We start from the raw sequence: 24,203 nt of genomic DNA on the forward strand, positions 1-24,203 counted from the left end.
CTTATTTGAACTGCTTGTATTAAAGTATTCTACAAGATGCTTTTAAGGGAAGAATTTCTTGGCTCATATTTCTTTGCTCGATGAAGGGTGATGTATATGGCATTTGTATTGCATATACTTCATGTTTGCAGATTATTTTCTAAACCTTTGATAAAGAGAGCTAGCCATGTCATTGGTTATTTAGAATTTAGCTGTGTTGGTAGATTATCTTTTGAGTGAGAAAAGGAAGAAACATTGACTTATAGTCTGTGTCAAGTTTTTTCTTCAAGGGGCTAGATAAAATTTTAGGCTTTGTGGACCATACAATCTCTGTTGCAACTATTTAACTTTGCTGTTGTGGTGCAAAAGCAGCATAGACAATAAATATGCAAATAAATGTGTGGCCACATTTCAGTAAAACTTTATTTACAAATACAGGTGGTTGATGGACCATATTTGGCCTGCAGGCCATAGTTTGCCAATCTTTGGTCTGTGTAAGGCTTATAAGAATTACATAGCCAGAGATTTGTCTGTATATGCCCTTATAGCAGTACTTAATGGGCCAAAATTTGTGCTCTGTAACTCTTTGATGGTGAAAATTTATCCAAGTATTTGTATTGGCAAATTGTCTGGGGAATGTGTACATATGTGGCTCCTATTTTAGAGTGGGGGTAAACATCCATCAAAAAATATTAAGATTCAGGACAGTCTAATAGGTCATAATTTCTGTCCAGTAATTTACTCAGCAAATCTTTATAGAACACCTACTATTTACTTAACACTGTCCCAGGCTCTGAGTGTACTTTGTCAAGCAAGACCTTTGTTATGGCCATCATGAAACGTATACTCAAGCTGGTAGACTAAAATTGATCAGGTAAGTGCAGGTATGTTACATATTTTCATAAGCCACACTGTGTCAACCACTGTTTTACCACCTATCTTAAGAAATAACTGAAGTTTAGAAAATTACTGCGTATAACACTTCTTTCTTGTATGAGGATGATTACAGATATTCTAACTAAAATTCCTTCATTTTTATTTAAGAAAAGAAAAGAAAGGGAACAAAAAATTAATAAAGAAAGGGAGGAAAAAGCAGCAAAGGAACTGGAGAAAGAACATTTACAAGAAAAAGCAAAAGAAAAATATGAAGAATGGTTAAAGAAAAAAAATGCTGAAGAATGTGAGAAGAAGAAGAAAGAAAAGGTATTTTCAGTAAAGTGATCAGTTAGAATACATGACTTTCGTGTTGACATGTGCCAACTATATTGTATAAAGAGTTTCTAATAGAAAATTGGCACTATCTTATCATAATATAAATACATGTAGCTACCCCTACTTGTTATACTGTGATTAAGCTTCAGAAATGATTATGCATTTGTGGTTTTCTTAGGTTGAGAAGTATTAATAAGCCTATTGATATTTCTGCAGTCAAGTTCAAACTTTTTATTGTTGTTTATGCTTTTAAATATTATTCAGTGCACTTTTATGGACAGTTTTATTACATTATTATAAATTGCTATTCTATTTTAAAACAGCAAATTGCTTTTTTCTTCTTGGGTTTAATGTCTTATTGTTTAGAGGCAGCCACCTTCATATCACATCCCTGATCACGTTAAATTTTGCTCTCTATAGAGTTATGATTCAGTATTTCTGATCAGAAAGCCATTGGGATGGGGAGCTACTGGGGAAAAGTCAGTAGAATTTGAATAGAATTTTTAGTTACAGAATATCCCTGGAGATTCTTTGGTCTTGTCATTTTAAGGAAAAAGAAAAACAACGGCAGGCTGAATTACAGGAAAAAAAGGAAATAGCAGAAAAAAAGTTTAAGGAATGGTTGGAAAATGCAAAAAATAAACCTCGTCCAGCTGCAAAGAGCTATGGTTATGCCAATGGAAAACTCACAGGTTGGTTTTTGTGTTATGTGGGTTACATAAATATGGCTTGCAGGAGCGAATATTATATATTATGTTTCCTTTTGACAGAAATAGAAATGTGTAAAAATCATTTTTCTTTCAAATTACTATTTTCTGGAAGATTATAACATACTGTGTTCCTGTGGAGATACTACAAATTTGTTGTCATTCTCTAAAACCAGATACATTTTAAAGGCAATAGTGGCAAAACTGCAAAGTAATGATTTCTAACGTTAAGACACAAGTAAAATTTTCGTACATTCCTCGGATTTTAAAGCCTTAATCAGGATATACTGAAGGGGTCATTTTCTTCCCCTTTTCTAACCCTCTCTGAGGCAGAGCTTCCAGTGTCTTTGGCACATTCTTTTTGCAGGGTGGAATACTAGACAGCACATGAACCAGACACAGACCTGGTTGGCCTTTAGGCTTGGTCTGATTATAAATGGCAATGCATGTTTTTCTTTGTACTTCATGTTGGAAGCTCATGCCTTGCTGACAGCTGCCTTCACTTGTTTAAGTGATTTATTATTAAAAATACTCCCATTCTGTTTTGTTCACACAATAGGACATATTCCAGACTTTGTTTTGACCATCGTGGTGAAGTGTGTGTTGACATATCTATGCAGTCAAAGTGGGTTGCCAATGTCTGAATGACACATTCCTGCTGTCAGGATTTAGGCCTCTCCTGCACGTCACAGAGGTCATCCATTACAGCTACCGAGCAGTGTCTGCTCTGTTTTTTTGTTCTCTTGTTTGAAATAAGAGTAATAAGCAGTGGTTTTAACCAAATGATTGGATAGTAAAGTTAAAACTTAGGTGGAATATACATATTGACTAGAAGTTAATTGGTGAAATAATGTATTATTTTACTAACTTTTTTGCATTTAAATAAGTTTTGTTCTAATAAACATCTTTGCAAATGCTCTACTGCTCTTAATTATCAAAATTACAGTGATATTGTGAAATCTGATTAAGTGACAGTGATTTAGAATTTCAGTGGTTCTAAACAAGAATCTTGATCACTTTAGCTATATATGCAACATACATGTTTTTCTGCAAACTTTAGTGTCCGACTAGGGGAAACATGTACACAATCAGCGGTTTCCCAGACTGAGTTAAAAATGAAGATTTTGTTCAATTTAAGGGTTCTAAAATTAATTCTTAGGAGAACTTTTATGAGTTTTTATTTATATAGATTTGAACATTAATGTTCTTTGAATGCTTAGAATTATTTATATTTTAATTTTTACTTCAATACTTACTGTGTTTGAAAATATTTGAGAGTTCAAGTTTTAAATGAGTCAGATTGGTTTAATCAATGATATTTTTGCCCTTTTAATATTTTAACATTTTTCTATGAATTTTAAAATATGTAGTTTCTTTGATCTCAAAAAGTTTTCTTCTTGTTTTGTTCTGAATTTTTAATAATTTTAGGTTTTTACAGTGGAAATTCTTATCCAGAACCAGCCTTTTGTAACCCAATTCCATGGAAACCAGTTCCTGTGCCTCCTCCCAAAGAAGTGAAGGATCTATCAGGAAAGAAGACTAAAAGGCCTGTGATAAGCCAGCCAAACAGGTCATCCTCTCTGGTAATGCATAAAGCCAGAAGCACTCTTTGCCTTGGAACTCTGTGCAGAATACAAAGATAGTAGACGTGGGAAATTACATGCTTTTACCTGGAGCTATTTAATTTTAAAATCAGAAATTGTTTTTTTACTGCTCAATTAGTAGCTCAACATTTGATGTATTATTGATATGTTCAAATTTTTGCATTTGTATACAGAGTCCTTAGAGTTAATTGAGGAAGAAATTTTATACATTTTCATTTTTATAAACGCTTCAAGGTTGATCTTGGCATATTGTTTTGCAGGATAAGTGACTGAATCTAACAATTGTGTTTGTATTTAGCTTGTATTAAAACTACCCTCTAATATTAATAAAAGCAACAATTTTTCATGTGTTCTTTCATACTATATGTTGTGTATTTATGTTTATGAACATAGTAAGATTAAGTCGTTCAAACAAGCATTTCTAAACTGCATGCTCAAGATAATTCTTAGAAGAATCTAAATGGGTTAGAATCCCAGAGTAATCAAGAACAGTCTTTGTTGATGGCTTTTGGTGTATCTTTCCCTGTGTAAATATTTGTAAATCGCTAACTGAAGTCATGTTTGGTAACAGAGAAATGAAGTTTGGGTTTTGAAAGGAAAATTTAAAAACACTGTTTTGGGCTCAATCTTAGATTGGTATGTAGTAATCTTGAGACACTAATATTTTGCTATACTTTGCTATACTTTGTACAAATAGTTATACATTATAATTAGTTACGTTGTTAATTTTGAAATTAGAAATATCAATGCATTATTTTTTAATGTTAAATGTTGAGTGATATTTTACTGAAGTTGAAATCAAAAATCTTAATAAATACATGTTAAGGATAGTGTATCAACGGATTACTAAAGTAGCACTGAACGCTTTTTATTAAGTTTTAAAAGTCTGTATCTTTTTTTAGTGGGCTACGAAGAAATGAAAATTTGTTGGGGCAATATAAAGTTCAGTAAATTCATTTAAAAGTGATTCCTATTTGGACTGTATTTCATGTTTCTGCTAGGTTAGTCAGCTGTCAAGTTTCTAGTGATTAACCTGCAATGGTGTTGATCAACTGCAGGAAACAGCAATGGGATCTTTGAAGAATATTCATATTGTCAGAAATCTAGAAAAATTCATTTTTTTTTCCTGCTCATGGGGGTCTGTGAGCCCCATAAGGACTGAGCACTCAATTCAGGCATCTTCATTTGGTTTTATTTTATTTTTTTCACTTCTAAGCAGAGAACAGTTTGGGAGGAGTCAGAGTTTGTTGGGTCAAAATATTGGTGAGATTTTTGTGGCCTGACCATCCTTCTTGGAACCTCTTAGATGCGGTGAAATTTACAGGTGATCATTCTACGCGAGCAAATTCTCTTATGTAGAGAGAATGTAGAATTTGCCAGGGTAGCAATAAACTTGTGTGTAAAAAACAGCCTGTATAGGCTTGTGTTCCTGGGCATTTTAGATATAGTTGTTATATCTAAAAAATCTTCAATTTCACACAGATTAAGTCATCTAGGCAACTTTTGGCTATAACCGTAATACTAATAAGACTTTTCATTCAATCAGTAATTAATTAGTTTGACCAATGTTAGTTGAACATTTACTCTGTGAGACATGTTTTGCATATTAATTTAGGAATTTGAATGATATATTTCTTTAATTCAGTAAACATTTACAGCCTAGCCAGGAAAACATAGAATAAATGCTGTAATACATTATACTTAAAATCATGCCCAGAGTTCATCTGGGAACATAGATAAGAGATAGCTCAGCCTGAGAAGGGGTTAAGAAAGGTTACAAAGAGGAGGTGACATTTGAGTTGGTGAAAGATAAGCAGGAATTTTCTAGATGGTTATGAGGCTGACCATAACCATCATGAACATGTGGTGAGAAGTAGCTGGGAGAGAAACAGGGGTCGGAGTGAAAAGGTTCTGTATACTGCAGAATTTGGGCTTGATCCTGTGGGCTTGTGATACCCTGTTTTACTACCCCAATGGTGCATTCTTAAAAGATTTTGACTACCAAACATTTATTACTAAAATTCCATTTTTATTCATCAAAGACTTCTTCAAACCAATCAATACACCTGTTACTAGGAGATTAGTGTTTTTAACCTGAATCAATTTTTCTTAAAGTCAAGATACTTGGTATTATAGGCATTGTAAACTATATTAACTGTTTGAAATTTCTATTGAGGTTTTAAAAATATCTCTTTGACTCTACTGCTACTTGATTGGAACTGCTCTAAAATATCTAGGCAACCTATAATGTCAACAAATTCATGATCTGAAAGAAAGAACACAGGTATTATAGACCTAGCTTTATGTCTACTTATCTGGAAGGTGCCTCATTTTTTTCAATGTTCAATACCTTATCTAATTTAGAAACTTATTGTGGGGATGTAAAGTAATACATGGAAGTACCAAAAAATGCAAGTTTGTTTCTTTTTTGTATGGTGATAATTCTGATAAGATGTACCAATATTCTTTCTTTAGTGATAATTGATTTACATAATAACTAACTTTGTTTAACATACCAATCTTAACTGGTGATATATCAAAAATAAGTTAACTTGTCAGTACTTGGAGTGGATCTTCATTTACCCCTGTGCTAAGGGCAAAAAGTGAATACTGTTGTTTTCATTTTCTTCAAATTGAATCAATGTTTACTGAATACCTACTATGTGCGAGTGAGTATTCTAGATGCTGGAGATTCATCTGTGAATAAGAGAGGGTCCCTGCTGCCCACATGGGATCTTACATGACAGTGATAGGAAACAGATATTAAACGTGTAAACAAATAATTTATGTGGCTGTAGGTGCTATAAAGAAAATAAAACAGGGTACTATTGGGATAAATAGTGACTGGGTGGAGAAGCGGGTCCGCTCTTTTAGGTGGATGGGCATCTCTGAAGTGGCAACATGCTGCTGAACTAGCCTTGCCTTGCTAAAATCTGGAGAAAGAGGTAGCCGGTCAGAGGAAACAGCCAGTACAAAGGCTCCAATGCAGAAATGAATCTGATGTGTTTGAAGAAAGGTTGGTGTGGCTGGAGTGGAGAAAGCAAAGGGGAAAATAGTAGGAGTGAAGGTTGGAGAGTCAGGCAGGGCCAGATCATATATAATCCTGAGTTCAGTAGTTCAGATTGTGTCATAATTGTATTGGGAAGCCCTTGAAAGTTTTTAAGCAGGGAATTGATGTGATCTGTTTTATACTTTGAGATTACTCTGGCTGTGTGAGGAAACTGGCTTGCTGGGGACAAAGAATCAAAGCAGGGAGACTCATTGGGAGGATTTGCAGCATTCAGGAAAGAAATTGTGACAGTTTGTGTTAACGTGGCAGCAGCGACATGATAAGAAGTAGAGGTGGATTGGGGATGTATTTTGGAGGTGAGGCAAACAGGACCGCTAACATTTGGGTGTCTGGTTGAGGGAAGGAGGAAAAATCAGATATGACTTCTAGTTTTTAGGTCTGATCCACTGGGTGAATGGTGATAACTATCACAGAATTAGAATGTGTGATAGGAGCAGATGTATAGGCTGAGACTGGAAAGAGGGGAGTCCTTCAGAATTCTGTCCTAGGTCTGTTAGATTCGTGGTACAACTTAATATCCTGATAGAAATGGCAGTTAGGTATTTGTCTGATGCTCAGGGGAGAGCCAGGATTGGAGATACAAATTTAAGCAACATCAGTATGTAGGTGGTATTTAAAAGCATGGGACTGGATCAGGTTACCTAGGAAGAGTTCAGATAGTAACAAGAGGGTGAGTATTCAGATATTTAGAAATTGAGCAGCTAGCAAGGACGCTGAGAAGGAGCAGCCATGAAGTAGAAGGAGACCCAGTAGAGTGTGATGGCACAGAAGCCACGAGTAGCAGTGTTAGAAGCAGGGAACTGTGCAGTCTGTCCAGTGCTACCTGAGGGATGAGGAGGACCAGGGAAGAGCCCTCCTTGTGGAAGATGAAGGTATGGTAAGATATGAAGGAAGGTCATCGGCATATGGTAAGATGAAGGAAGGTCATTGTTGACCTCAGTAGCAAACATGTATTGAATACTTTCTATATGCCTGGCAGTATTCTGTGTGCTTTTATATGTACTAACTCATTAATCCTCACAACAACCCTATGAGATACTTTTATTATCCTCATCTTATACTTGAGGAAACTGAGGCACCGAGAAGCTATGCTGCTTTTATACAAAAAAGTGAGTCACGGAATAGGGATAAGAACTAAGTCCAAAGTCCAAGCTTAACAACCATGTTCTATTTCCCTCCTATGTAATACATATATGATATGAAAAACTAGTATGAAAGTACAAAGTAAGTTGAAGAGAGAATGGGAGGTAACAAAGTGGAGACCATATCTGAAGACAACTCTTGGGAGAAGTTTTAGAGTGACGAGAAGATAAGTGAGGTGGGAGCTGGAAGAGGGCATAGGTCAAGGACATTTTCTGTTTGTTTTGCTTACAATAGGTGATAATAAACAGGTGTCCCTGCTGATGTTGATGATCTAGGTGAAGGAGGGTACTTGAAGATTTAGGAGAAATCAAGGACAGTTTAAGCAGTGCAATTCTTAAATAGCAAAAAAACCCCAAAAATGATGGCTTATGTGGGAGCACGGAAATTTCTTCCATTTTTTCAGGAGAGAATGCATAGTACGTAGGCTCAGATGTAGCTTGAGTTAATAGCATTGGTGGAAGGAGGAAGATATGGGCAGTTCTTGTCTGATAGCTTCTGGTTTTTCAATGAGGCCTGAAAGGGAGGCAAGGCCGTCAGCCAAGGGATGGCATATGTTGTTGCAAGTAGGAAGGGGAAAAGGTTACAGAGAAGTGAGCATTTTGGAGAGCGTAAGACACATTTACCAGGGAAATTAGTGGGACTGACCGATGGGCAATGTTATTTGCCATTTGATACTTTTGGTCCAAAAAGGGACCAATTAGCAGGATCCTGTCATGGTTTTCTCCATTTCTGGAGGAAAGTTTAGCTACTTGGGTTTAGGAGCAGAGTAAGGCTTAATTAGGGTTGGACAAGCAAGGCAAGTAGGATGGAGAGAAAGGAGCAAACTGATCTCAAGGGGGTGATCATAGCACTGAAATACGGTATTTTACAAGGGCTGAGTGATGGGTGGTGAGGAAGAGTTTTCAGTTGATGAGTGTTTCCAGTGCTGTTGGAGAATGTTGGGTCGGGGGTGCTTGAGGGAAACTGGAGAGGAAGGAGCTTGTAGTTAGAAGGTGGTGACAACAAGATCCAGAGTATGACCACAGCAGTGGTGACCCAGATGGAGTATATCAATGAAGTTGAGGAAATTTAAAAAGTAAGAGGCCAGAGTATTGGAAGGATTTTTTTTTTTTGAATATGGATGTTGAAATTGTCAAGGATTATGATAGAAGTAGTGGTAGAAAGAAAGTTGGTGAGCCGGGTGCTAGAGTTTCAGTGAACCAATGTAACTTATTAGCCAGGTAATAGTCAAAAAGAGCAATATTGGCTAGTATGGTCAGATGAAATATTCTTCAGAAGAACTTGGAGTTTTGAAGAAGGTAGAGAGGTTTAGAAGTGGCCATGGTGAATAAGGTAGGTAGGGATAGTACCTCCCTACCAACTCTAAGCCTCAAGGTTTATATATCCCAGAAGTAGGGGACTGCAAAAGAAGAGCATTGTCAGGGGTCCATTGCAGGCATGAAAAACTTTTAAAAGTATTTCAAAAAAAAAAAAGGGGGGACTTCCCTGGTGGTCCAGTGGTTAAGTCTCCACACTTCCAATGTAGGGGGTGCGGGTTCAATCCCTGGTCAAGGAACTAAGATCCCACGTGCCGTGTAGCCAAAAAAAAAAAAAAAAAAGTTTCAAGAGCAGGATGGGGGCGGTACAGGGAGGTAGAGGCCAAAGACAGAGCTAGCAGTAATGATATAGTGGAACTATTCCAGGGAGAGGTGACAGGATCAGATGAGGACAGTAGAGATAGAGAAGAGATGTGTGAAAAATCTGTCCAAAGTAGAACTTGTTTTAGAGCTGACTGGTGATGATAATATTAGCAGAGAAAGGGAATACAGAAAAGAAGGACAGATTTGGGAGTAAGAAACTGCAGGGGTTTTTTGTTTGTTTTCTTTTAAATTGTTTGTCATGGTAGTAAATGCACACGGTGTAAAAATAAAAAAGTAATAAAAGCTTTGCCTCACTTCTCGCTACCTCACAGTCCTGCTTCCAGGGGGATATTTACTTGTATTACTTCTTTGATAATTTCCTCCCCACAGAATTCTCTGTTGTCTTTTTCTGTAATTTGTTTAGGCAATTATTGTCTTCCTGAATCAATTCTCTAATTATTTTTTAAAGTGTTTTTTCCCCTCTAATCTTACTTTTTTTTTTCTTTTCCCTGGTGAGAGGGACTACTTTTTGTGAGATTTCTTTGATGTTATCTTCTAATTTTTGAATAATTTTTTATGGCTATCTTATTTTAAATTCCAAGCACTCTTTGTTTTTTCTGCTTATTCCCTTTTTCATAACATCCTGTACTTACTTTATTGTTGTAATATCTTTTCTCATCTCTAAGTACATCAATTGCCATTTTTTTTCTTCGTACTTAATTGGCTCTGTTTCTTCCGGGTGCCTTTTTTCCCCCTTCATTTTCTCGTTTTCAGTTCTCAAATGTTTGTTAATCCCCGTCCGACATTTATGTTCACAATGTGAATTTCTGTCTGTTCATACTGAAGAATGGGGCATTAAGAAACCTGAATGGAAGCTATGTCGGCATAAGCAGGGCTTGTTGATGGTGGATTTTGTTGTTGAGGGAACCTCCAAATACCTGGAAGGCTTCCCCTTAGGCTATTTAGTTTCTCAGAGAAGATTCTTCTAATCTTCCTGGTGAATACAAACCAGCTGCAGTTTTCCTGTGTAGCATCTGAGAAGGTGGCTCTGTATATCACATTTCATTATGAAACACTGTCACTTTACCTGTGTTTCAGTTCAGATAGCGCATAAGCTCTGTTCTCCGTGGTACCTGGGCTCTCCATATGCTGAGCCCTTCCAGGGTTCTGTAGGCTGAATCAGCTTTCTTTCCCCTCTTCACACCCTGCCCCCACCCAGTATCTATTTTATCATTTAGAAACCTTTAAAAGGAAAAGAGAAACGGAAGGGGAAAAAAGGCACCTGGGAGAAACAGAGCCAATTTAAAAAGCAGAAAAAAATTGTAACTCTTATTAATATTATTAGTGATGAGATAAAACACCACATCCCTACTGTCCTAACCCCCCTACTCTCCTAAGTCAGTTATTTTCACCTCTGTCCATTTTCCACCTTCCAGAAATTTGTTGAAATCTTTAGTTAGCTGTTCTCTTCTGTCCTCTTTACCCTTGTGGATTTGTACCTTTTTTTCCCCCTTTCTTTCTTAAAGAAATTCCTTTGCCATCATTTTAGCAGAGATTGGGGAGGGAAAGGAGATAATTGTGTATGATTATTCTGTTGTATTTAATTGGAAATCTTTAGTTGTAAACATATTGACATGGGGTACTTGTGGAGATGAAAGTTTATTGCCCAGGTGAGAAATACAGTTTAGGGATAGATATTTAGACCTCATCAGTTTGACCTAATTATTGAAGCTATGGGGATGGATCACATTTCCCAGGAGAAGTTTGAAGCATGATATTCATTCATTCATTCAACACATATTTATCAAATGCCTACCGTATGCTGACAGGGAGAAAATGGACTAGGCTGGAATATAGAGAAAGGACATAAAGAATGTAGGGATAGGGAGAGGGGCCAAGACAGTGGAGTAGAAAGACCTTGAGCACACCAAAATCACAACTGTCTGCAGAACAACTATCTATGAAACAGACCAGAATCTAACAGAAAAGATTTTCTACAACTGAAGACATAAAGAAGGAACCACAACAAGATGGGCAGGAATGATGGACTTGTGATATCAAGTCCTATACCTTTGGGTGGGTGACCCACAGACTGGAGAATAATTATATTGCAGAGGTTTTCCCACAGGAGTGAGAGTTCTGAGCACCACGTCAGGCTCCCCAGCCTGGGGGTCCTGTACCAGGAAGATGAGCCCCTAGAGCATTTGGCTTTGAAGCCCAGCAGGGCTTATTTTGGGAGCCCCACAGGACTGTGGGAAATAGAGACTTCACTCTTAAAACGTGCACACAAAATCTCATGTGCACTGGGACCCAGGGCAAAAGCAGTAATTTGATAGGAGCCTGGGCCAGACCTACCTACTGGTCTTGGAGAGTCTCTTGGAGAGGTGGGGGCAGGGGGCCCCTGCAACTCACCCTTGGGACATAAACACTGGTGCCAGCCATATTTGGGAGCTTTCTACCACATGGGTACATCTGCTGGTGGCTGCTATTGTGGGATCCTCCCTCTAGCTCATTAGCACCAAGATCTGGCCCCACCCAACAGCCTGTAAGCACCAGTGCTGGGACACCTCAGGCCAAACAACTAACTGGTCAGGGACACAGCCTCACCCATCAGCAGACAGGCTGCCTAAAGACCTCCCAAGCCAACAGTCACCTCTAGACACAGTCCTAGACACAGCTCTGCCCACCAGAGGGCCAAGACCCAGCTCCACCCACCAGTGGGCAGGCACCGGCCATGGCCCCCAGGAAGCCTGCACAAGCCTCTAGACCAGCCTCACCCACCATGGGGCAGACACAAGACTTAAGAAAACCACAATCCTTAGCTTGCAGACCCAGCCCACCCACAGCAAGCCAGACCCTACCCTGGGAACAGTTGGGCCCTTGTCTTGCTGATCAGCAGGTCAACACAAGTTTCAGGACACTCTAGGCCTCATATCCAACTGTGTCAGGAACCAGTCCTCCCTCCACCCGTTATCTGACACCAGCTCTGGGAACCCTGGGCCCTGCAGCCACACTCCAGGACCTGGCTGTGCCTGATAAAAGTCTGGTACTAACTCCAGGACCTGGCTTCACCCACCAGTTAAGGGGCAACACCCTCGGAGTCTTCTAGACCCTGACTCTGCCCAACAGAGAGCCAGCACTAGACCTGGGGCCCACTGGGGTTCTGCAGGTAGCTGCCTTGTGGCCAGGCCCCACTAACCAGCAGCCAGCAGCATGTGCACAAGGCAGGGCCTGGAAACTAACCAGGCTAGGGACCAACCAAGCCTACCAGACTGCCCACATAGCCTGACACAATAGAAGGAAACATGCAGCCCTCTTAGGGGAAACACCTAGAACATATAGCTTGGGTGACAAAACGGGAGCTTGCTGGGATGCACAGGACATCTCCTACAGAAGGCCACACCTCCAAGGTTGAGAAACGTAATCAATCTACCACATACATAAAAGTACAAACACCAACTTGGACAAAATTAAGCAGCAGAGGAGCATGTTCAAGAAGAAGGAACAGTGGGAATTCCCTGGTGATCCAGTGGTTTGGACTCTGTGCTTTTACTGCTGAGGGTGTGGGTTCAATCCCTGGTTGGGGAACTAAGATCCCACAAACCGTGCAGCCTAGGCAAAAACAACAACAACAACAAATGAACAAGGTAAAACCCAAGAAGAACTAAGTGAAGTGGAGACAGGCACTCTACCAGAGAAAGAGTTCAGAGTAATGATCATAAAGATGATGAAAGAACTTGGGAGGAGAATGGATGAAGAGTGAGAAGTTAGAAGTTTTTAACAAAGAGTTAGAAAATACAAAGAACAAGCAAAGAGATATGAACAATACAGTAATTGAAATGAAAAATACACTAGTAGGAATCAGTAGTAGACTAAATGAGGCAGAAGAACGGATCAGTGAGCTGGAAGACAAAGTAGTGGAAATCATTGCCACTGAACAGAAAAAAGAATGAGAAGAAATGAGGACAGTTCAAGAGACATCTGGGACAACATCAAGTACACTAATATTCACATTATAGGGGTCCCAGAAGGAGAAGAGAGAGAAAGGGTCTGAGAAAATATTTGAAGACATAAGAGCTGAAAACTTCCCTAACCTGGGAAAGGAAAAAGTCACCTAAGGCCAGGAAGTACAGAGAGTCCCATACAGGATGAACCCAAAGAGGAACACATCAAGACACATTGTAATCAAAATGACAAACATTGAAGATAAAGAGAGAATATTAAAAGCAGCAAGGGAAAAGCAACAAATAACATACAAGGGAACTCCCATAAGGCTATCAGCTGAGTTTTCAGCAGAAACTCTGCAGACCAGAAGGGAGTGACACAGTATCTTTAAATTGATGGAAGGGAAAAACCTACAACCTATAATGTTATACCCAGTGAGGCTCTCATTCAGATTTGATGGAGAAATCAAAAGCTTTTCAGACAAGCAAAAGCTAAAAGAGTTAAGCACCACCAAACCAGCTTCACAACAAATGTTAAAGGAATTTCTCTAGGTGCAAAACAAAAGGTCACAACTAGAAACAAGAAAATTATGAAATGAAAAAGCTCACCGGTAAAGACAAACATACAGTAAAGGTAGTAAATCATCCACACACAAAAGTAGTAGGGTGGTTAAAAGACAAAACTACTAAAATCATCTGTATCCACAATAAGCAGTTAAGGGATAACAAAACAGTTAGATGTGAAATATAATATCAAAAACAGTAATAGTGAGGGGAGGAAACTACAAATGCAGGGTTTTTAAAATGCATTTGAAATTAAGAGATCAGCAACATAAAACAATCCTATATATAATTAATATATATTAAATAATATATAATTACAATATAATTTATATTAAACAATATATAATTATAATATATAATTAATATATATTAAATAATATATATTATATATGTATATATATGTGTATGTATATATATACTCTTATACAAAAACCTCACGGTAACTGCAAACCAAAAATCCATAATAGATATACACACAAGAAAGAAAAAGGAACCCAAACAAAACACTAAAGATAGTCATCAAATCACAAAAGAACAGAAGAGGAAAAAAAGACCTACAAAAGCCAAAACAAAAAAAGACCTACAAAAACCAAAACAATTAACAAAGTGGCAATAAGAAGAGACATATCAAATATTACCTTAAATATAAATGGACTAAATGCTCCAACCAAAAGACAGAGTGGCTGAATGGATAAAAAAACAAGACCTGTATATATGCTGCCTACAAGAGACTCACATCAGATCTACTGCCACACAGAGACTGAAAGTGAGGGGATGGAAAAAGCTATTCCATGCAAATTGAAATTTAAAAAAAAATCCAGAGTAGCAATACTTATATCTGAAAAAATAGACTTTAAAATATGGCTGTTACAAGAGACAAAGAATGATACTACATCATGATTAAGGACGCAATCCAAGAAATAAGATATATATATAACAATAGTGTATATGTATATATATATGCACCCAACATAGGAGCACCTCAATGTATAAGGCAAATATTAACAGAAATAAAAGGAGAAATTGACAGTAACACAATAATAGTAGGGGACTTTAAAACCTTACTTACACCAAGGGACCAATCATTCAGACAGAAAATCAGTAAACACGGACCATAAATAACACATTAGACCAGATGCACTTAATTGATAGAGAGCATTCCATCCCAAAGCAGCAAATTCACATTCATTTCAAGTGCACATGGAACATTCTCCAGGATAGATCACATGCTAGGCCGCAAAACCAGCCTTGGTAAATTTAAGAAAACTGAAATCATATCAAGCACCTTTTCCTACCAGAAAAAGATGAGACTAGATATCAACCAGAATGTCATGAGACTAGATATCAACCACAAGAAAAAAAGTGCAAAAATCACAAACACGTGGAGGCTACACCATATGCTACTAATCAACAGATGGATCACTGAAGAAATCAAAGAGGAAATTAAAACATGCCTAGAGGAAATGAAAACAGAAAGATGATGATCCAAAACCCATGGGATGCAGCAAAAGAAGTTCTAAGAGAGAACTTTATAGCAATACAAGCTTACTTCAGGGAATAATTAAAATCTCAAATAAACAACCTAATCTTACACCTAAAGAAACTAGAGACAGAACAAACAAAAGCCAAAGTTAGTAGATAGAAAGATATCATAAAGATCAGAGCAGAACTAAATGAAATAGACACGAAAACAAAAAACAGAAAGGAGCAATGTAACTAAAAGCTGGTTCTTTGGAAAGATAAACAAAACTGATAAACCCTTAGCTAGATTTGCCAAGGAAAAATTGGAGAGGAACCAAATCCATAAAATTAGAAATGAAAAAGGAGAAGTCACAACCAACATCACAGAAATACAAAGGATCATAGGAGACTACAATGAAAAACTATACACCAATAAAATGGACAACCTAGAAGAAATGGACACATTCTTAGAGAGGTACAATATCACAAGACCATACTAGGAAGAAATAGAAAATATGAACAGACCAATTTCCAGTAATGAAATTAATCAGTACTTTAAAAACTCCCAACAAACAAAAGCCCAGGACCAGATGGCTTCACAGGTGAATTCTACCAAACATTTAGAGACGAGTTAATACTTATCCTTCTCAAATTTTTGCAGTTAACTGCAGAGGAAGGAACACTTCTGGACTCATTCTCTGAGGTCAGCATCAACCTGATACCAGACAAAGACATCAAAAAAAAAAAAAAAAAAAAAGGGGAGGGTGGGAGGGAGGGAGATGCAAGAGGGAAGAGATATGGGAACATATTGTATGTGTATAACTGATTCACTTTGTTATAAAGCAGAAGCTAACACAACATTGTAAGGCAATTATACTTCAATAAAGATGTTTAAAAAAAAAAAAAGAGAGAGAGAAAGAGAAATTAGAGCCCAATATAACTGATGAACATAAATGCTAAAATCCTCAACAAAATATTACCAAACCAAATCCAACAATATATTAAAAGGATCATACACCATGATCACGTGGGATTTATTCCAGGGATCCAAGGATTTTTCAGTGTCCACAAATCAATCAAAGTGATACACCACGTTAACAAATTGAAGAAGAAGAACCATATGATCATCTCAATAGATACAGAAAAAAGCTTTTGATAAAATTCAACATCCGTTTACACTAAAAAGTCCCCAGAAAGTGGCCATAGAGGGAAAATACCTCAACATAATGAAGGCCATATATGACAAACCCACTGCTAACATCATACTCAATGGAGAAAAGCTGAAAGCATTTCCTCTGAGATCAGGAACAAGACAAAGATGCCCACTCTCGCCACTTTTACTCAACATAGTTTTGGAAGTCCTAGCCACAGCAATCAGAGAAGAAAAAGAAATAAAAGGAATCCAAATTGGAAAAGAAGAAGTAAAACTGTCACTGTTTGCAGATGGCATGATATATAGAAAATCCTAAAGAGGCCACCAGAAAATTACTAGAGCTCATCAATGAGTTCAGTGAAGTTTCAGGATACAAAATTAATAAACAGAAATCTGTTCCATTTCTCTATACTAACAATGAACTATCAGAAAGAGAAATGAAACAATCCCATTAAAAAATAGGCAGAACACTCTTTGACATAAATCACAGCAAAATTTTTTTATTCTATCACCTAAAAGGAAGGAAATAAAAACAAAAATAGACAAATGGGATCTAGTTAAAACTAAAAACTTCACATCAAAAAAAATAAGCAACCCAATTAAAAAATGGGCAGAAGCACTAAATAGACATTTCTCCAAAGACATACAGATGGCCAGAAAGCACATGAAAAGATGCTCAACCTCATTCATCATCAGAGAAATGTAGATCAAAACCACAATGAAATATCACCTCACATCTGGCAGAATGGCTATTATCAAAAAGAATCACAAATAACAAACACTGGAGAAAAAAGAACCCTTGTACACTGTTTGTGGGAATGTAAACTGGTGCCGCCACTGTGGAAAACAGTATGGAGGTTTCTCAAAAAACTAAAATAGAACTACAATGAGACCAGCAATTACACTCCTGTGTATATATGTATATAAAAAAAAATTAATTGGAAAAGATACATGCACCCCAATGTTCATAGCAGCGTTATTTACAAGTGCCAAGATATGGAAGAAACCTAAATGTATATCAAGCGATGAATAGATAAAGATGTGGTATATATATTCAATGGAATATATATACCTCATGGTAACTGCAAACAAAAATCTACAATAGATGCAAACACACAAAATAAAAAACAATCCAAACACAACACTAAAGATAGTCATCAAATCATAAGAGACTAGAACAAAAGAAGGGAATGAAAAGACCAACAGAAACAAAGCCAAAACAATTAACAAAGTGGCAATAAGAATACACATATCAATAATTACCTTAAATGTAAATGGATTAAATGCTCCAACCAAAAGACACAGACTGGCTGAATGGGTACAAAAACAAGACCCGTATATATGCTGTCTAAAAGAGACCCACTTCAGATCTAGAGCCACAAACAGACTGAAAGTGAGGGGATGGAAAATGTATTCCATGAGAATGGAAATCAAAAGAAAGATGGAGTAGTAATACACATATCAGACAAAATAGACTTTAAAATAAAGACTGTTACAAGAGACAAGGACACTATATCCCTACCATCAAGATGCTTGCACAGACCTCTTAGATAGCCTCATCCACCAGAGGACAGACAGCAGAAGCAAGAAGAACTACAAACCTGCATCCTGTGGAACAAAAACCACATTCACAGAAAGATAGACAAAGTGAAAAGGCAGAGGACTATGTACCAGATGAAGAAACAAGATAAAACCCCAGAAAAACAACTAAATGAAGTGGAGATAGGCAATCTTCTGGAAAAAGAATTCAGAACAATGATAGTGAAGATGATCCAGGACCTCGGAAAAAGGATGGAGGCAAAGATCGAGAAGATGCAAGAAATGTTTAACAAAGACCTAGAAGAATTAAAGAACAAACAAACAGAGATGAACAATACAATAACTGAAATGAAAACTACACTAGAAGGAATCAATAGCAGAATAACTGAGGCAGAAGAACGGATAAGTGACCTGGAAGACAGAATGGTGGAGTTCACTACTGCAGAACAGAATAAAGAAAAAAGAATGGAAAGAAATGAAGACAGCCAAAGAGACCACTGGGACAACATTAAACGCAACAACATTCACATTATAGGGGTCCCAGAAGGAGAAGAGAGAGAGAAAGGACCAGAGAAAATATTTGAAGAGATTATAGTCGAAAATTTCCCTAACATGGGAAAGGAAATAGCCACCCAAATCCAGGAAGCGCAGCGAGTCCCATACAGGATAAACCCAAGGAGAAACATGCCGAGACACATAGTAATCAAATTGGCAAAAATTAAAGACAAAGAAAAATTATTGAAAGCAGCAAGGGAAAAACAACAAATAACATACAAGGGAACTCCCATGAGGTTAAGAGCTGATTTCTCAGCAGAAACTCTACAAGCCAGAAAGGAGTGGCATGATATACTTAAAGTGATGAAAGGGAAGAACCTACAACCAAGATTACTCTACCCGGCAAGGATCTCATTCAGATTCGATGGAGAAATCAAAAGCTTTACAGACAAACAAAAGCTAAGAAAATTCAGCACCACCAAACCAGCTCTACAACAAATGCTAAAGGAACTTCTCTAAGTGGGAAACACAAGAGAAGAAAAAGACCTACAAAAACAAACCCAAAACAATTAAGAAAATGGTCATAGGAACATACATATCAATAATTACCTTAAACGTGAATGGATTAAATGCTCCAACCAAAAGACACAGGCTTGACGAATGGATACAAAAACAAGATCCATATATATGTTGTCTACAAGAGACCTACTTCAGACCTAGGGACACATACAGACTGAAAGTGAGGGGATGGAAAAAGATATTCCATGCAAATGGAAATCAAAAGAAAGCTGGAGTAGCTATACTCATATCAGATAAAATAGATTTTAAAACAAAGAATGTTACAAGAGACAAGGAAGGACACTACATAATGATCAAGGGATCAATCCAAGAAGAAGATATAACAATTATAAATATATATGCACCCAACATAGGAGCACCTCAATACATAAGGCAACTGCTAACAGCTATAAAAGAGGAAATCGACAGTAACACAATAATAGTGGGGGACGTTAACACCTCACTTACACCAATGGACAGATCATCCAAAATGAAAATAAATAAGGAAACAGAAGCTTTAAATGACACAATAGACCAGGTAGATTTAATTGATATTTATAGGACATTCCATCCAAAAACAGCAGATTACACTTTCTTCTCAAGTGTGCATGGAACATTCTCCATGACAGATGACATCTTGGGTAACAAATCAAACCTCAGTAAATTTAAGAAAATTGAAATCATATCAAGCATGTTTTCTGACCACAACGCTATGAGATTAGAAATGAATTACAGGGGAAAAAACGTAAAAAACACAAACACATGGAGGCTAAACAATACGTTACTAAATAACCAAGAGATCACTGAAGAAATCAAAGAGGAAATCAAAAAATACCTAGAGACAAATGACAATGAAAGCCGACGATCCAAAACCTATGGGATGCAGCAAAAGCAGTTCTAAGAGGGAACTTTATAGCTATACAAGCCTACCTAAAGAAACAAGAAAAATCTCAAGTAAACAATCTAACCTTACACCTAAAGAAACTAGAGAAAGAAGAACAAACAAAACCCAAAGTTAGCAGAAGGAAAGAAATCATAAAGATCAGAGCAGAAATAAATGAAATAGAAACAAAGAAAACAAGAGCAAAGATCAATAAAACTGAAAGCTGGTTCTTTGAGAAGTTAAATTGATAAACCATTAGCCAGCCCCATCAAGAAAAAGAGGGAGAGGACTCAAATCAATACAATTAGAAATGAAAAAGAAGTTACAACAGACATCACAGAAATACAAAGCATCCTAAGAGACTGCTACAAGCAACTCTATGCCAATAAAATGGACAACGTGGAAGAAATGGACAAATTCTTGAAAGGTATAACCTTCCAAGGCTGAACCAGGAAGAAATAGAAAATATGAACAGACCAAACACAAGTAAGGAAATTGAAATTGTGATTAAAAATCCTCCAACAAAAAAAAGTCCAGGACCAGACGGCTTCACAGGTGAATTCTGTGAAACACATAGAGAAGAGCTAACACCCATCCTTCTCAAACTCTTCCAAAAAATTGCAGAGGAAGGAACACTCCAAACTCATTTTATGAGGCCACCATCACTCTGATACCAAAACCAGACAAAGATACTACAAAAAAAGAAAATTACAGACCAATATCACTGATGAATACAGATGCAAAAATCCTCAACAAAATACTAGCAAACAGAATCCAACAACACATTAAAAGGATCATACACCATGATCAAGTGGGATTTATCCCAGGGATGCAAGGATTCTTCAATATACGCAAATCAATCAATGTGATACACCATATTAACAAATTGAAGAATAAATACCATATGATCATCTCAATAGATGGAGAAAAAGCTTTTGACAAAATTCAACACCCATTTATGATAAAAACTATCCAGAAAGTGGGCATAGAGGGAACCTACCTCAACATAATAAAGGCCATATACGACAAACCCACAGCAAACGTCATTCTCAATGGTGAAAAACTGGAAGCATTTCCTCTAAGATCAGGAACAAGACAAGTATGTCCACTCTCACCATTATTATTCAACATAGTTTTGGAAGTCCTAGCCACGGCAATCAGAGAAGAAAAATAAATAAAAGGAATACAAATTGGAAAAGAAGAAGTAAAACTGTCACTGTTTGCAGATGACATGATACTATACATAGAGAATCCTAAAAATGCCACCAGAAAACTACTAGAGCTAATCAATGAATTTGGTAAAGTTGCAGGATACAAAATTAATGCACAGAAATCTCTTGCATTCCTATACACTAATGATGAAAAATCTGAAAGAGAAATTAAGGAAACACTCCCACTTACCATTGCGACAAAAAGAATAAAATACCTAGGAATAAACCTACCTAGGGAGACCAAAGACCTGTATGCAGAAAACTATAAGACAGTGATGAAAGAAATTCAAGATGATACCAACAGGTGGAGAGATATACCATGTTCTTGGATTGGAAGAATCAGTATTGTGAAAATGACTATACTACCCAAAGCAATCTACAGATTCAATGCAATCCCTATCAAATTACCAATGGCAATTTTTACAGAACTAGAACAAAAAATCTTAAAATTTGTATGGAGACACAAAAGACCCCGAATAGCCAATGCAGTCTTGAGGGAATAAAACAGAGCTGGAGGAATCAGACTCCCTGACTTCAGACTATACTACAAAGCTACAGTAATCAAGACAATATGGTACTGGCACAAAAACAGAAACATAGATCAATGGAACAAGATAGAAAGCCCAGAGGTAAACCCACGCACCTGTGGTCAACTAATCTATGACAAAGGAGGCAAGGATATGCAATGAAGAAAAGACAGTCTCTTCAATAAGTGATGCTGGGAAAACTGGACAGCTACATGTAAAAGAATGAAATTAGAACACTCCCCAGCAGCATACACAAAAATAAACTCAAAATGGATTAGAGACCTAAATGTAAGACCAGACACTATAAAACTCTTAGAGGAAAACATTGGAAGAACACTCTTTGACATAAATCACAGCAAGATCTTCGATCCACCTCCTAGAGTAATGGAAATAAAAACAAAAATAAACAAAGGGGACCTAATGAAACTTAAAAGGTTTTGCACAGCAAAGGAAACCATAAACAAGACGAAAATACAACCCTCAGAATGGGAGAAAATATTTGCAAATGAATCAACGGACAAAGGATTAATCTCCAAAATATATAAACAGCTCATGCAGCTCAATATTAAAAAAACAAACATGCCAATCCAAAAATGGGAAGAAAACCTAAATAGACATTTCTCCAAAGAACACATACAGATGGCCAAGAAGCACATGAAAAGATGTTCAACATCACAAATTATCAGAGAAACGCAAATGGTCTTCATGAAAAAGTCTACAAACAACAAATGCCGGAGAGGGTGTGGAGAAAAGGGAACCCTCCTACACTTTTGGTGGGAATGTAAATTGGTAAAACCACTATGGAGAACATTATGGAGGTTCCTTAAAAAACTAAAAATAGAAATACCACATGACCCAGCAATCCTACTCCTAGGCATATACCTGGAGAAAAACATAATTCAAGAAGATATATGCACCACAATGTTCATTGCAGCACTATTTACAATACTAAAGACATGGAAGCAACGTAAATGTCCATCAACAGAGGAATAGATAAAGAAGATGTGGTACCTATATATAATGGAATATTACTGAGCCATAAAAAAGAACAAAATAATGCCATTTGCAGCAACATGGATGGACCTAGAGATTGTCATACTAAGTGAAGTAAGTCAGACAGAGAAAGACATATATCATATGATATCACTCCTATGTGGAATCAAATTTTTAAAAAATAATACAAATTAACTTATTTACAAAACAGAAACAGACTTACAGATAACGGAAACAAACTTATGGTTACCAAAGGTGAAACCTGGGGGAGGGGAAGGGGGAGGGATAAGTCAGGAGTTTGTGATTAATATATACACACTACTATATATAATATAGATAATCAACAAGGACCTACTGTATAGCACAGGGAACTCTGCTCAGTATTCTGTAATAACCTATATGGGAAAAGAACCTGAAAGAGAATGAATATATGTATATGTATAACTGAATCTCTTTGTTGTACACCTGAAACTAACACAGTATTGTAAATCAACTATACTCCAATATAAAATAAAAATTAAATTAAAAAACAAAATATGCACTCAATGTTAAAAAAAAAAAAGGACAGAAGAATGGAATAGACATTTTTCCTGAGAGGAAATGTAGATGGCTAACATGCACATGAAAAGATGCTCAACATCATTCGTCATCAGGGAAATGCAGATCAAAACCACAATGAAATATCACCTCTCATCAATCAGAATGGCTATTATCAAAAAGAACACAAATAACAAACATTGGCAAGGATGTGGAGAAAAGGGAACCCTAGTACACTGTTTGTGGGAATGTAAATTGGTGCAGCCACTGTGGAAGACAGTATGGAGGTTTCTCAAAAAACTAAAAATAGAACTACTATATGACCCAGAAATTCTACCCCTGGGTATATATTTTTTAAAAAACTCCACTAATTCGAAAAGATACATGCACCTCAATGTTTATAGCAGCATTATTTACAGTTGCCAAGATATGGAAGCAACCTAAGTGTCCATCAAGCAATGAATGGGTAAAGTTGTGGTATATATGTACAATGGAATAGTACTTAACCATAAAAAATGAATGATATTTTGCCATTTGTAGCAACATGGATGGAATTGGGGGGCATTATGCTAAGTGAAATAAGTCAAAGAAAGACACATATGTATGTGTATGATATCACTTATATGTGGAATCTAAAATATACAACAAACTAGTGACTATAACAAAAAAGAAGCAGACTCAGAGATATAGAGAACAAATTAGTGGTTACCAGTAGGAAGAGGGAAGGGGGGAAGGACAACTTAGGGGGAGGGGAGCAAGAGGTACAAACTATTAGGTATAAAATAAGCTACAAGGATAAATTGTACAGCATGGGGAATATAGCATATATTTTATAATAACTGTAAATGGAATATAAACTTTAAAAATTATGAATCACTGTACTGTACACCTGTAATTTAAATAACATTATGCATCAACTATACTTCAATTTAAAAATGTAGGGATAAGGATATAAAGAGGGAGAGAAGCCACTGGAAAAGCAATGTGGAAGGTGGGAAGAGGGT

The 24,203-nt window shown here is 36.9% G+C and overlaps 1 protein-coding gene and 1 long non-coding RNA gene across 7 annotated transcripts in view; one reads left to right on the forward strand and one right to left on the reverse strand.

Moving 5' to 3' along the window:
* The window catches only part of CCDC34 (coiled-coil domain containing 34), a 37,295-nt gene extending 33,430 nt beyond the window's left edge, over nt 1-3,865 (forward strand). For 2 of the 3 annotated variants that reach the window (XM_082342484.1, XM_082342483.1), the window contains 3 exons: nt 1,024-1,182; nt 1,742-1,883; nt 3,327-3,865. In XM_082342484.1, coding sequence (XP_082198610.1) covers nt 1,024-1,182; nt 1,742-1,883; nt 3,327-3,541 — 516 coding nt within the window. In that variant the 3' untranslated portion in view covers nt 3,542-3,865. Of the gene's footprint in view, nt 1-1,023; nt 1,183-1,741; nt 1,884-2,457; nt 2,641-3,326 lie in introns of those variants that run through there. The other variant, XM_082342485.1, reaches the window with a different exon arrangement.
* The window catches only part of LOC309606018, a 182,578-nt gene that overhangs the window by 28,119 nt on the left and 130,256 nt on the right, over nt 1-24,203 (reverse strand). The window lies entirely within an intron of this gene.

Source organism: Balaenoptera borealis, assembly GCF_965194805.1.
Source record: "Balaenoptera borealis genome assembly, chromosome: 11".
Taxonomy (NCBI): domain Eukaryota; kingdom Metazoa; phylum Chordata; class Mammalia; order Artiodactyla; family Balaenopteridae; genus Balaenoptera; species Balaenoptera borealis.